The 14,800-nt window shown below is 38.7% G+C and overlaps 1 protein-coding gene across 1 annotated transcript in view; it reads right to left on the bottom strand.

Moving 5' to 3' along the window:
- CADPS2 (Ca++-dependent secretion activator 2) overlaps positions 1-14,800 on the bottom strand; it is a 271,004-nt gene that overhangs the window by 244,098 nt on the left and 12,106 nt on the right. The window contains exon 2 of the mRNA XM_010581326.1: positions 13,323-13,436. Within this exon, the coding sequence (XP_010579628.1) occupies positions 13,323-13,436 (114 nt within the window). The remainder of the gene's footprint in view (positions 1-13,322; positions 13,437-14,800) is intronic.

Genomic DNA, 14,800 nt, shown 5'->3' with positions numbered 1-14,800 from the left:
ATGCAGTTAGATACTAGCTGCACACATGTTGGGTCATGATAATAAGGCTGGCACACCAGAAGGATAGCAGCCCACGTGCAGTTCTCAGACCCATCTTTGTGATACTGCCAAGGAAACAAAGGTTACATATTTGTTCTGGGTTCATCCTCAAAATGTAGGGGAGTTATCCTTGCTTAATGCCAGAAACAAGGCATCCTTCCAGTAGAGAGCAGTACTTTTCAAGTAGACCCTGGGATGACATCTCAACTCTTGTTTCAGAGGTATCCACAAAAAGGACTTCAGCATCCACACATATCTGGGCCAATCGCCACTACCACGAGTCCTGTGCGTTTAAAGCTCACTCCTCTAACAGTGATAAAGTCTCTACTCACGTAAGGGTGACGACTTATGCTGGACTTCTCCTATTCATCTTCTTTTCAGTGCCCGCAATTAGTGTGGTCTTGGCTCTGTCCTTCCTTTCAGTCTTAGCTTTGAAATTCAACACTGGTGTTGAACTATACTACACTCAGAGTAGTATAATGGTGGCACCAGGAGCTCTTCTGCAGTTGGAAGAGTCTTTTAGGTTTAGGTTAGAAGTGGTGCCCAACAGTGGTATTGCATGGAGGAGACAGCTGAAGGAAAGGGATTCGCAGCAGATTTTGATATTCGCTCAGATGATACATGCAAATGATGAGCTTTTCTGTACCTTATCTGAGGCATCACATGCCAACAGAACGTGTTGTTAGCAAATGACAAAGGTGTAGTTTTAGCCATGCAGCTCTGCACATTTGAAAATCCTTCACACAAAAAGATTTGATAGTGTAGCTATCACACAAAGGAAAAAATAAAAAGGAAAAAAAAAAAGCATCACAGTGCCAACTGAGCTGCAGAGAAAGCTGAACATGACTAATATGAAGAAGGTATAGAGCTGCTGGTGTAGTTAATACTGCATGTCACACCCAGAGTACAAAAGGAGTGTATTTCTATTTAGGTACAGATACTTGTCTCAAGTTCATCTTTAATTTCAATGTCATGTTCATGGAAAGGTAAACGTAAAAAAAGGAAAGCAGTCCATCCTTTTCAACCCTTCTCTGAACTGAAGGGAAAATGCAGTTAAAAGTGATTCACATGCTCAAAGAAGAACCCAAGTAGGGAGGAAGGACACTCTTTACCTTTTCCTTCTTCATCAATTCATTGGCAGCAGAGATCAACTTTCTGAAGCAGTACTCTCTGCTAGCTGGATTAGAAAAAGCAGTAAATCTCTTTCATGCTGAAAGATGAAAGCCTTAGCTTACTTCCCAGTAAGGCTTTATGGATGTGCTCAGTACTCCAAGAGGGAAACAGAGCTCAAAGCATCACAGTGAGCCGCACAGCCATGGTGGAGCTGTGCGTTCCCAGCACGCTTTGAGACACACGCTCACTCTTATTCCCCTCTGAGTCCCTTGCCAGGAGCAAGGCACAGAAGACCCATCAACTCAAAGCATGAAGAGAAACAGAGGGAGCTAAATGGAAAGCATCACTTCTTTTTGTTCCCTGGTTTAATTTTCTCAATTGTATTTGCTACATGTCTGAAGCACAGTCAGAAGGCTGAGAGTTGGAATAAGGCAACAGGGATCATTTACAATTAATCACCAATTACTGCTGCAAGCCTCAGATCAGAACCTGTGTTTCAAAAGAACTTTCTTCTCTAGCTACACAAATTACATCAGTTACTTGGGCCCCAAGGACCAGCCTACTCGGTCTTTTCACAATTGAACATTTGTATGGTTGTTCGGACAGGATGCCACTGTTCAGAAGAAAAAAGTTTGTATTTTAAGATCACTTCTGTGAGTCCATCATTCCCTCCTCCATGAGCAGAGAAGGAATGGATGGATAGCAACTAAAACCAGCTCCACTACAGTAAGGACAAGGAGATTAATTGATTCTGGAGCTAAGAACACAGGGCTTCTAAAACTTTACCCATATCCCTTCTTCCTATCCCCAAACACAAACTTCGGAGAAACCTGAGAAATGAGAAAATGAAACATTTTAACAATTGATGCAAATCTCATTTTCCAGACACAGAAGACTGCCTGCACAGAATATGAACGTAGTAATAACAAGCTCTTCCTGTTGTTGAAAGACAAAATTGAAGAACTGGTTAATTGCCTTATGCTGTTACCAGTGATGGAAAGATGGCCAAGTAGAGGATGTCCCTGAGCCCTGATGACTGGAATTCGGGAGAACAGTCGTGGAAATCATTGTGTGGGCCTCCCCTGCCCTGGTATTTTTCATCAGACATCTCCTTTGATCTGGTAATACCTGAGAAAGGATACTGAATTTCTTGGACTTTAATCTGACATATTATTGCTGTTTGAATGTTATTAAGTTTGCTAAACTTGTAACTGTCCATTGCCTTTTTTTTAAAATCAAGTTTTGTAAAAGATTTGGCTGGTTTTTTTCACAGTTTTCTGCTAAGTTTCATTGAGCTACCAAAAGCTCAAAAGCCAAGTAAAACAGTAACTTACTTTCCATTACAAAAGGTTAGACTTTAAAATTACAAAATCACTTCTTAATTGATGGCAAAAATAAAGGGTATTTTCTAATTTGCAGATTTATCTCAAATGAGAAACTACTGCACTACTGCCATGGAGGAAGGTACTGAGAGATCACATGGGAGAGTAAAGCCAAAGGGGTTTGATGTGGGCATTTCAATACTACTGATCACATTGCACATGCCACAGCTCATTACGACAGCACAAGAAAAACAGTATAGAACTAGACAGTTAGCTTTGCTCTGTTTCATTTTGCTTCCATCTAATTTAACTACCTATAGAGGAAATACTCTTGAAAGCATTAAAAACTGAATTGCATTCAGAGCCAACCAGTAAAACAGACAAGGGACAGTACTAGGATACTGACTCTTGTAATTTGTCCACAGATTTCTACCACAGCATTCTAGACTGTCTGGACATAAACAAACCAAGGAGAGGAAGTAGGAAAGACCAAATAAACAGGCTGTAATTCCATATATAGACTGACAAAGGTATACTCCTTTTATTGTTAATGTTCAAAGGAAGATTATAGAAGACTTGCAAGAGAATAAACTCAAAACAGGGAGATAAGTATGTACTTGTGGCTAATTTTATACTGGCCGGGAAGAAAGGTCTGAGAAAATGCTTGACAATAAAATCTGATCTCTGATTTAAGTACTTCTCACTCTCAGACTTGGAAGGCTCTGGTGCAGTAGTATCTGCAGATGATAAGCAGAACAACATATTATTCATGCTGTATGTTTATCACAGTGAAACTGCAGAGATACACACACATACAAACAAAGGATGCCTGCTTCTCTCAAAGGAAAACCTTTCCTACTTTTAGGAGAGGTACACCGAGAACAGAAAACTCACAGAACCATCATAGTCTCACCCCCAGGAGATTATTTATTTTCTTACGCCGGCCTGTGAACCAGCATGCTGACTGAGGGAAAATGTTGAAAGGTATGCAATGCTCCCAAGTCCCAAGCACCCCGTTGCAGCTTTCTAGCTGGGAAGCGCTGGCCTAGTAGCATGCCACAGGTGAGCATCTTACAATTTATTTTGCCATCACTGCCAGAAAGATCAAGAAACAGAAAAAAGATGTCCAGAGAAATCATATGTATGTCTAGGACCACAGGAATCTATAAATATAGATGCAGAACTCCATCCTTTGACTATTTCATTTCAGAAGAAAAAAACCCCTAGACTAGACAGCAGCACTGTCTTTAATTATCTTGCCAGTCACTGGCAACTGTGCAAGCAGGCATGCTGTGTGGGACTCAGCTCTAAACGCTGGAGTACACCTCCATGACAACGTGCTGGCAAGCAGACAGAAGCTAATTCTGCACTAGCTAACCGAGGTACTACAGACAGGGTAGCTCTGTGTAGTGCTGCTCCAGACACCTGCTCAGAACACCTGCAGACGTAACTCTAAGGCCCACAGTACTTCCTATCCAGGTACAGTCACTTGTGAATCCTCCTTTCCTTTGTATCAGCCTTAAAATTCATATCCCCGCTGATCACTCACTTCTGTAAGGACCACCAGCTGGGTGAGACGCGTTACAGCAGTAAAACATAAAGCAGTACAAAGTATCACAACCGCACTAGGATTTGGGGCTGTGCCTGGAACCCTAATTTAGAAATAAGAAAAATGAAAGGTCCAAGGGGGAACCATAATAAATGCTTGATATCAAATTATTTACTACAGATTAAGAATATGTAATTTGCTCAGCATTTTGGTTTTGCTAAGGAGGCACAAGACAGACCCATTTATACAAAGGGTAATACAATAAAAGAAGAGATTGTACATTTTACATTTAAAAAACAGCAAGCTAAGCAATGAGCTTAAGTTAATAAGAAAAACTGAACTAGGAAATTAGGGGAAATGGTTTGATGGTAAGGCCAAGTGGAAAGAAGAACAATTTCCTTAATGAGGTAGTTACTCTTAACTAGCAGAGCTCAAAGCAGGCATTTACTAACTGAAACAGACTGGGGAATATATTTCTCTTAGTATGCTCCGTTTAAGATAATGTTGTTTCTTGTTGAGAGTCTTAGGTGGATAGCAACTTTATGCCTGGATTTAACTTTGAAGAAACCTCTTTCTTGCTCTGTGAGGAGTAAAAACTTTTTAAGGCAACATGAAATAGAAAAAGCCATCTCTATGGCATAAAGCTTACTTCAGAAAATAAAAGCTTGAGAAGAACCTTTTTTTCTAATTTGGCTTTTCAGCAATACCCTATGGCAGGAAATTTAGATGAACCAAAACCTGAAAACAATCACCAAGAAAATATTTACATCATCATCTGTGTTCTGCCTTCACAGTTCTCAGGATGTAAGAATTCATTGTCGTTTTTTGAAATTAGTAACAGAACAGAAATGAAACGGGGTTGAGAGAGATCAGTGAGAATTTAAAGCCTCACTTCTCATTTACTGACTTCTGGATTTCAGCCATGCATTTGCTGACCTTTTTTATCCCTTACTGCCATGTTCTCTCTAGCTTGGTTTACTCAAAGATTATCAATTCTCCGTTGAGAACAAAATGCCACTTTTCCAAGATACTACTTTAAAGTTTAAAAGATTTTGACAAGTCACACATCTCTAAGGATTTGACAGGTAAAGCTTTCTATCACAAAGTAAAACGGTAACAGAGAGGTTCAATCAAAATATGCAAACAAAAGTTATTTATCCCACCATCTAGAAATCTAAGAGTAAATGAAATAATATCCAGAGTAAATACCAGTCCTAGAAATTCAATCTAATGGTACATGAAAGCAGGAGGTTTTCTCCTTTACTATTTGTTTGCTTGGTGGGTTTGGTTTGAGGTTTTTGGTTGGTTGGTTGATTTCTTTTGGTTTTAAGATCAAGAAATCCTTTAACTATTAGTTGCTTGCAATTCAGTGGAACGATTGATTAGAAAAATGTGGCATCTTTCTACAGTGGATCTCTAATTAAAACTTAGAAGCCTGAAGAAATTATGTGAGAAAATTCCCGCACCTACAGAGTCAGGAGAGAGAGACCCTGGGCCACAGTAACTTTGGCTCAGAGCCCATAGGCATCTTGCGGAAATTTTCACTTGTCTAGTACTCGGATATTTCAAGTGTACTATTAACATGACACTATATGCCTCCCTCCAGTCATGGAGAAAGACAGCTAGCCAGAGATTGGGCTGAGTATCTGCTTGACTGCTGAAAGGAGAAAAATAGCGTCCTGTTGCTCCCCATTAGTTTGGAGAGTCCCTGAGATACTGCTGACTGGAGTCATCACAATATAAAGGCACAAAGGAAAATTCACTGGCATTAACATAACTCTTTTAACGAAATATTTTGCAGTATTATTTCCACTTCTAAAGGGCCTTAAGATCAGCTCTGTGCTGAGACCCGGAAAAGGCAGTGGGAAGGATAACTTAAAAAGATCAAGAGTTGTCATCCTTTCATCATCTAGTGAAAGAAAAATCCTTCCAAATAATTATTTCTAAGTTAAAAAAAAGAAAATAAAATTTTAGTATCACTTGCAAGGTTTCTGCAGCACTGTTGTTAAACTATTACATTTCTTACTAGTATCAGCCGAGCTGAAAAAAACCCCACTGTTTTCAGTTGCCCAGAAGACAGCATGAACAAAAAGGTGTATAGCACAACATACTGTTAACTGTGCAAAAGCAACGTCCAGATAAATTGAGACCCAGTAAATCAGCAGTGGGATTAGGAGAAAAATAATTAAGCAATGCACACCAAATTCACTGTTGTGTAACAATTTGAGCCATTCCTGGTTTTCTAATTGGTTTGTTCAGATTAACAGACATCCAGAATTTACCTAATAAACAGGTAAATAATGTCACGTAATGCTTACTACACTAGAGACATACCTCACTACCCAAACACTAATTGCTTCTGCAGTGTAGTGTCAGATCTACAAGGCATCCTTATTTGCCTGGAACAACAGTGGTCACAAAATGAACAAAAAGGATACCATTACCGGGAATTTTTTTTAATCTAAATTCAATGAGCCATCTCTTCCTCTCTTCCTATCAGCACATACCACTTGGAAAGCTAAGGACTGGTACAATTAATGGACTAAACTCCATCTGTCAACTACCTACTTCATTTAGAAGTTTGAAATATAGGTCCATTATAATTACATCTGTAATGCTAACACGGAAACTGTATGACATCCTCAGTCAAATTAACAATGATCATCCACAAATATCAGTGTCCAAAGAGACGGGACAGACACAGTTTCAACAGCTAGCAATTATGTTCTGTGCAGATGTACTGCAAAATGCTTTGCTTCTCTGACACCATGCAGCTGGAAACGAAAACAAGATTTCCGTCTTTGAAAACGCAAACAATATAGTTACATGTAGCTATTCTTAAAGCAAGAGACTAGAGGATTTCAGCATTGATACACTTTCCACGGGAGAGCAATACACCACCACTCTCTCAAGAGAAAGCTGTGCATTGCAAAGCCTGCAATTCGAGTCTTATCAGGTCCCTCCTTAGCACAGAAGAGGTCTAGATCAGGTAAAGCATGTTTTAATTGTTGTATCTCATCTCACCTTCACTTCTTTGAGGAAAATAATTAGACTGCTAACACTCGAGACAATCTCCATTACATGCCAAATTGTGGTTGCTGATCTAAAACGTTGAAGGCTTTAGAGCTTCTTCAATGAAATGGATGACCTAGATAAACCTCTGTTAAGTCTCTTTCTTGGAGGTGGCCTAAAAACATCTTTATGAAGCTTTTCAAAGAACTAGCCTAAAACAGACCTCTAAAATAACAGCCCCCATGCCAACATTACACTGACCTCATGTTTGCCAATATTTTAAAGCAACTGGAAGGAAACTAACTGTGTAAGTGCTGATAAGTGCAACTATAAACATATTTGTTGTTGAAAGGCTCCCTCACAAGGCAAAACACAAGATTATCCTAAAGTTAATGTAAGAAAACATCCTGTTGAAACAGCTTCTCCAAATGAGATTGTATCAACAATAAATCCCAAGTTGGCCTAGTATTCAGGTTTTTGAAGAGTATCTGAACAGAGCAAAAAGTCCGTATCCTTAAATACATACGTATGCCAATTATGACTTCTGAGAAAAATGAAAACAAAAACCAGTGAATTTATGCCCTGAAACCCAGTTAGCTTCTACAATTATTATCCTAATGTATTTTAATAAATGTTTAATGTACTGATTCCATTACTTTGCCTCAATAATATCAAAACAGAACATTCCAACTTTTAATTACTATTTATTTTGTGTGTACTATGTTTTGATGCTAACAAATGTTTTTTACTTCCTTTAGGTGTCATCTTCATGCCTAAAATATTCATCAGGATCAACTATGCTTTTTGTTGCCTTGAATAAAAACTGTGTACCTAAAATAGCTGAAATTAAAAATCAAGCTGTAAAAGCAACCAAAATACCACTTAGTCCACAGAGCTAGTTCCTTTTTGCAATTTCATCAGCGAGATCCTTTTGCCCCTCACTTCCATGCAAAAAACCTTCAGACCAAGTTTTCCATAATTACGGGCAGAAATAGCATCACTGCTTCACTCCTTCCTTTACAGAAATACAACTTTTTTCAGAGTAATCCAACATCTGAATGTCTTCATATAAAAAAGCTCCAATAAACACAGTTCATCCTTTTCTAAGGATGAGTGCAAGAAATAATCAATGTTTCAGTCACACTAGTGTGTGCTTCCACTACAGGCCAAACAACTGTTCATGTTAAGGGAAGGAAAACGTTTTTAGGATACCTGTAAATGCTCATGCAGATTTGATCAAAACAAAGAAACAGTGATAATATCATAGGTACATCTACACTGGCAGATGCTCACAGGATTATTTTATATAGAATTTTCTTCTATTCTCAGTCTCTGTAGAACTTTCAAACTCCTTAACAGCCCAATATTAACCACTCTGAATATGCCCAAGACTGGGGCTGGCCACGTTTGCCTCACGCCGTGACCAGCTCAACCAGCTGCCAAACCCCACGTGAGGAACCCTTTCTGCACGCCACCCGCAGCACAGGGAAGGAAGGTGTCCCCGGCCTCAAGAGGAGAGGGAGGGCAGGCTACACCAGCACAGACTGACCAAAGCAGCCCAGTCAGGTTTAGGAGAGGTGTGCCTACAGACACCAGTGCATGTCGAACCAGCAACGTGCAGCCAAGACTCACGCCCTGCTCCTCCCTTGCCAACACGTTACCCACAAGGGCTTGCACTGGCAGCTCAGGATTTGGTACCGACGGAGACATGTATTTGCAGGACACTTGCTCTACTTACTGCAGAAGCTGAAAGGTGCCACCTACCCCCACTGTGGAGAGGGAAGGGAAAGGGTTTCTCTTTACCATTTAGAAAGCTATAGAGGGTAGATTTGGCTTGGATATAAGGAAGACATTTTTATGTTAAAGGTGGTGAGCTACTGGAACAGGTTCCCCAGAGAGGTTGTGGATGCCCCATCCCTGGAAGTGTTCAAGGCCAGGTTGGATGGGGCTTTGAGCAACCTGGTCTAGTGGAAGGTGTCCATGCCCGTGGCAGGTGGGTTGGACTAGATGATCTTTAAGGTCCCTTCCAGCCCAAACCTTTCTAGGATTCTATGACATGGGACCTCTGCTCTTTCTTATTGTTGATTTTGGTTGTTTTCTACTTTTAGTAGAAAGTAGCTCACTTCTACTTTAGTTCACCCTCCTAAACCCTCCCCCCAGCGAGGCAGTGCTGTTCCATTAGCTAGGTTTGTACACGAATCTCCTGCCTCGTCAATTTTTGCTATTGGCCATACCTCAGCTCCTTCCTATTGCCTGACTGTGGCAGACAACAATTTAATTTACCAAGGACTACAACACCTGAATTTAAATAGAAATTAAGTTAAATATGATCTCTGTATCACAGGCAAACTGGTACAGTCGAATTAAGCCTGATTTTAAATTCTGAAAACCCCTCATAGTGCTAACTGCTACAGATCCTGCATTTAACATTCAGATTTAAGCAGCATGCAGTAATTATGGCTTAGAACCACATACTTAAAATGAAGCAGCAATAAAACCAGGAAAAACACCAGTACATAAAACTTCTTGCAGCTTCATAATGCTTTAAGCAGAGAGCTAAAAACCTGAGAACTTGCAATCATTACAATATTGAAAAAGTTTTCACAGTATTTTAAACATTCATTACATTTCTTTGCACCTATTTTACCCATATCTAAGACTGCATAAATTCAAGACTAAAGAATCAGTACTGTGAGTTTAGCCCAAGGTATATACATACCTATTAAAGGTATGTATATTAAAGGTGGTGAATGAACCTCTTACGGCTCTGCACAAAAGCATTTTCCAACCTTCATGCAACAGCATGCAAGAATTGATGAATGAAAGATTATCTACTATTTTAGTGATAACTTTTTTAAAAACTGGGTTGAAATATGCAAGGAAGGACTTTATTTCATAAGTCACTTTCTCACTTAATTTTACGCTTAGCAGTGTGTCCAATATAATTAATCATAATAAATTGCCATATGATTGAATTTTTCTCTTTATCCAAAAAGCATCACGAACATCTGATGTTCTGTCAATTAGAATCTGGCTCAATGTCTGTAATGGAATTTTCCACAAAAAAAAAAAAATCCTGTGTTAATTCTGAGAGAATGATTACAGAAAGAGAACTCTAAACATTTCCATACTTCTCTAAAACTAGGATGGAAGAGGAAATAATTCCTCAATGCAATCTTAATTATATGTATACAAAAATGAAACATGCTAAATTTCAGTGAGACTTTGAGGAAGCGTGGTGGGATGCTCAGAGGAGATTACACAGAACCTGAAAATAACCATTCCTGAAGAATTAAAGAAGAGTTTATGAAACTTTTTCTAGGAATTGTTTTCCTATTAGATTTTTAAGATAAATGAAAACCAATGCCAGAATATTAATAGAAAGTCTTAAAAACCACAGCAGCATTAGAACAGACATAACGCTGGAGGATAAGGCAACAAAATTGACCAGTGTAAACCTTCCCAAGTAGTCCTGACATAGAAGCATGACTCTCTTACACCACAGTGAAATTGATACTGAAATTCATATTTATTTAGTTAGTAAATAAATTACTCTTTCAGCAAATATTTCTAGAAAAGTAAATCAAAGACTGAGCTATAATAAGTTCCTAAATCTTGGAACTTACTCTTAGATTCTTAAAAGGACAAATTCTGAACAAAACCAGTAATTATAGACAGATGTAGTGACTCCAAACACCTGCAACTAGTGATAAAGGATTTATGTCACATGCCCAAAACCTTCTCTTTCACCTTCAAAGTTAAAGAGTTGGGTGTGGAAAATCAACTACAGTAATGAGAATACCCTGGCTTTGCAAGCAATATTGTCATAAGTCTCAAACCATGACTGCTGCATAGGATTAAAGGCAAATTAACCATTTTCAGAGTAAAATAATTACTGTGAAAACCATGTATTTGTTTCCTTCCATGCCAGGTAAGACTGAAGTAGCTCAGCAACTAAGGTGTAAGGAAATTAACACTGAAGCTTATGAGATGCTGTATGACAGAAACAAGTAAGATGTCTGTAATTCAAACTACTAACAAACATCATCAAGCAGGAGATGTGATGGACCACATGTGGAAGACACAAAGGTGAGAAAGCATCAGAGCACAGCATCAACTGAACACACAAAGAAGTAACAGAGATTAATATTTTCAACAAATGGGTAATGAAGCAGATGAAAAAGGCACAAGAGACACATATAAGCGATGACATGAGAATACGTGTTAAGATGCATAAAATTTGATTGAAATGCGTGGAAAAGGAGCAGTAGCTTGAACTCCAGCTGGATTCTACCACTGCAATGTTTATTAAATCTAATATTGCATACTGGTGACTATCTACTAGAACCCTGAAAAGAAATAAAAAATTACTTGCAAATGCAGACTCAAACTGCACAACGGGAAAAGGTTGTGCAAGTCTGGGAGGAAATCTCTGGAAAGAATGGAAAATGGAATTGGGGGAGGGGGGTGCAGAGTGGATAAGCAAAAAAAGACTGAAGAACCAAATTACAGCTGGTAGATGAGCTCATGGTGTATTAACACAGGATGAAGATCCCACTAGCCCATGGTGTCATTCTAGCCTTGACAGTGATGCCGAGATCTTTAGAATCCTCTGAAACTGGAAAACTCTGAACACTTGTACCCTTAATTCAACGTGGTGAATGGCTGAAAATAGCTTGAGAATTTGAGTCTTCCATTTTATGGGACTATCTTAGATTATTATGCGTAACCTTTCATTGCAACAGCAGATATGCTGAAAAACATAGTTCTCAATGGGTCCAAAAAATCTCAGTAACAAAAGACAGAAAGTAAATCTTAACAGGATAGTTACTGTTTAGGCATTTATTTTAAAATAATTTTTATTCATTATCACTTCCTTTCCAAAGGTCAGGATACTTCCTCTAACACATCAAGCTACTTATACAGCTTGCTGAAAGAGAGGACCATAAACTTTATGTCCTTTTCAATTCCACCCCACATTCAGCAACTTCAGACATCCCACTCCTCTGAAACCTACTGCTGAGCAGCCAACTACCTCAGCCTTGCCCCGCACCATCTTCCAAACTGTCCTTCCTCCCAGTCTTAGCTTCTTCATCAGTTATACAGAAAAAAGGATTACTTTCTAACAACTTCTGTACTGTTCTCGCACCCCTATATAGTACCTTATGAATGTTCATATTCTCTTCTTTCACTTGCAGACCCATCCCCATCCTTTCATAAGCATTATTATGAGATTGCCTTCACTTCAATTGCTGCAGTACTGATCAGACTGTGATTTGGAGAAACTCACGCTGAGTTCTCACATTTCTGTACAACAGGGAAACCATTTGTCTGCCCCATCTCTTCTTTTTTTTTGTGCAACATAATTTAATGTAGATAAAACCAAGTTAGGACATAAGTCACATCTTTTTCTCCATAAAGAAAAGTTTCATTCAATAGCAAAGAATAACTGACAGAGAAAAATGACAAATAATATATAAAAAATAAAGCTAAAAAATTTGAAAAAAAGATGCGGTAGACTGAAATATGGAGGAAGACCCTTCAAAAGAAATACAAGTTTAACACACAGCCCTTGTGATTCATTGAGCAAGTCTGAAGTTAGATGAGACAGAATGAATTCACAGTACCATTTGCTAAGAGTAAGAAATAAATTCTCTAGCCATATGCTGCTGCTGTTACAAAAAGGACAGTGAACTGTCCTCTTACTTTGGAATGGGACCTGTCACTTAGGCAACTAAAACCACATCTAAAGATCTGCGCTGGTGACCATAGGCACTGAACATGCCTGGGAAGTCACAGCAGAACTTGAGAGCTAGCCCAGCTCTGTGGAAAGTTTCTCTTCTTTGGGAAGGGAACAGGCGGTTTGTCTCCAAAAAACTCTGCATGGTAACTAAAGATCAGAAGACATATTTCTCAAGATGGCAACTTACAACTGAAGCACTGATTAAAAGAGGTAACTTAAGACATATGGAGATAAAGATAGCGGTGCCTAGTTGTAACAAATGCTGTCAGAAAGATTTTTAGCATCAGGGGTTTTTCTTTTTTTTTTTTTTTCTTTTTTTCTCCTTCTTCAAAAAGGGTGGATATTTTCTAGTTCAGTTTATCTCTTGTGCCCAGGCAGTAGAATTCAACTTTTAAAACAGGGGAGCTGGAGTAGGAGGAAGCTGTTTCTACAAGGTTTGGAAGTTCACAGCCTTTGAAAACTTAAAATTCCTTTCCTTATATCTGCATTAAAAGAGATCCTATGAACTTTTTAAACAATACAGAAAACAAAGCATATAACTTACCTCGTAGTAACTTCGCACAGCATTGCAAAATGCTTCATCTGCTACGATTTGCGTCTCCCCGTTCAAAAAGGCTTGAAAACGTTCCTTCAGTATCTGTAGCTGCTGCTTATTGAGCTATGCAAGAAAAAAAGAGGAGAGAGGAGATAATAAATACAACTAGTCTCGAAGTAAAAGTGTGCAGCACTATACACATTTGAAAGCTGTGAACAGGGAAGAAAAGGCAGAGGCTCCCTGGCCACCTGGTTCCCTAGTGAGCAGCCATTCTTCAGAGTCCCACCTGGGCAAGCCAGGTTGCTGCAGCAAGTCATGCACACACTCAGTATGCAACTAACTATACCTCTACTCTTTCCCTTGTGTCCTCAGGATGCTACAGGTAAGTCTGCATGGATACTTCTTCTGAGCAATATTTTATATGCATATGCTGAATAAAATGGCTGACCTTCCCTATGGCAGAAGCACCAGCTAATAAAACTTAGCTCTTAGGTCCAGTCTTCAAATATTTCAAATAAGTGAAAAACAACTGAGATGCCTCCATTTTTTGGTCTAATCTAGGTGCTACCATTGGCATGTTTTAACAAGCATGCTCACTGTGAAGAAAATGGACTTCTAGCCATGGATGTTGTACCACTATCAATGACATGAAACAACTCATCTTGGGGAACAGCAGCCACAAGGCTCCAAGAATGATACCAAATTACATTTGGTGAACTTCATATCAAAGTTGAGTGCATTTTGAAAACAGACTCCTAGTAGACAACATTACATGATTAAACCTTGCAATCAACCTGTTTTTAACCAAAGTTTAATGTTATGGGAAAAAGCAAAATCTGAAAGCTCTCTAGGGATCCAGATATAGGCCTTTTGCCAAGGTTCCTACCAACTCTTGAAATATTTAGTAAGATATTTCAGTTCTGTGAGAAGTTAGAATATCACATCAAAGGCGACTGCCACTAACATACTAATATAACAAAGCAACAGTTAAATATAGTTGTTTTGCTTTCCCAGAACTTAAAAACTCATGTAAAGCCTTTATTCCAGTGAATATTCCTGAACTTTAACATTAAAAAAATTCAAACACAACTCATTGAGAAGTTTTTCATCCTTCCTGTATTTTGCTTTGTTAAAAATAAACAAATAAATATATGTATAGCCAGAAATTGAAAATATTTTTTCAGAGGGCAGAAAGTTATATTCGTAATGGCTAACCTGCAACAAATAACATTACCCTGATCACATCATTGTTTCTTACAGAAGAACTTTTTGGCATCTACAGTAAGTACGGTGACCTTAGGCTTTCAGGTCTCTAGTGTCAACACTCTGAAGCCATTTAAGCTACAACACTGTTACAACATTAGCAAAATTACTGCTCTCTTGATAATGTGCCTACCTTGGACAATGCCTATTTCCTTCATATCAAGGGAGAATTTTCATCCTACATAAAGTCTGCGGAGTTTGCCAAGCCATGTGCATCTATGAAA

The sequence above is a fragment of the Haliaeetus leucocephalus genome, unplaced genomic scaffold, assembly GCF_000737465.1.
Source record: "Haliaeetus leucocephalus isolate CR32 unplaced genomic scaffold, Haliaeetus_leucocephalus-4.0 Scaffold763, whole genome shotgun sequence".
Taxonomy (NCBI): domain Eukaryota; kingdom Metazoa; phylum Chordata; class Aves; order Accipitriformes; family Accipitridae; genus Haliaeetus; species Haliaeetus leucocephalus.
This window is presented reverse-complemented; position numbering and strand designations above follow the sequence as displayed.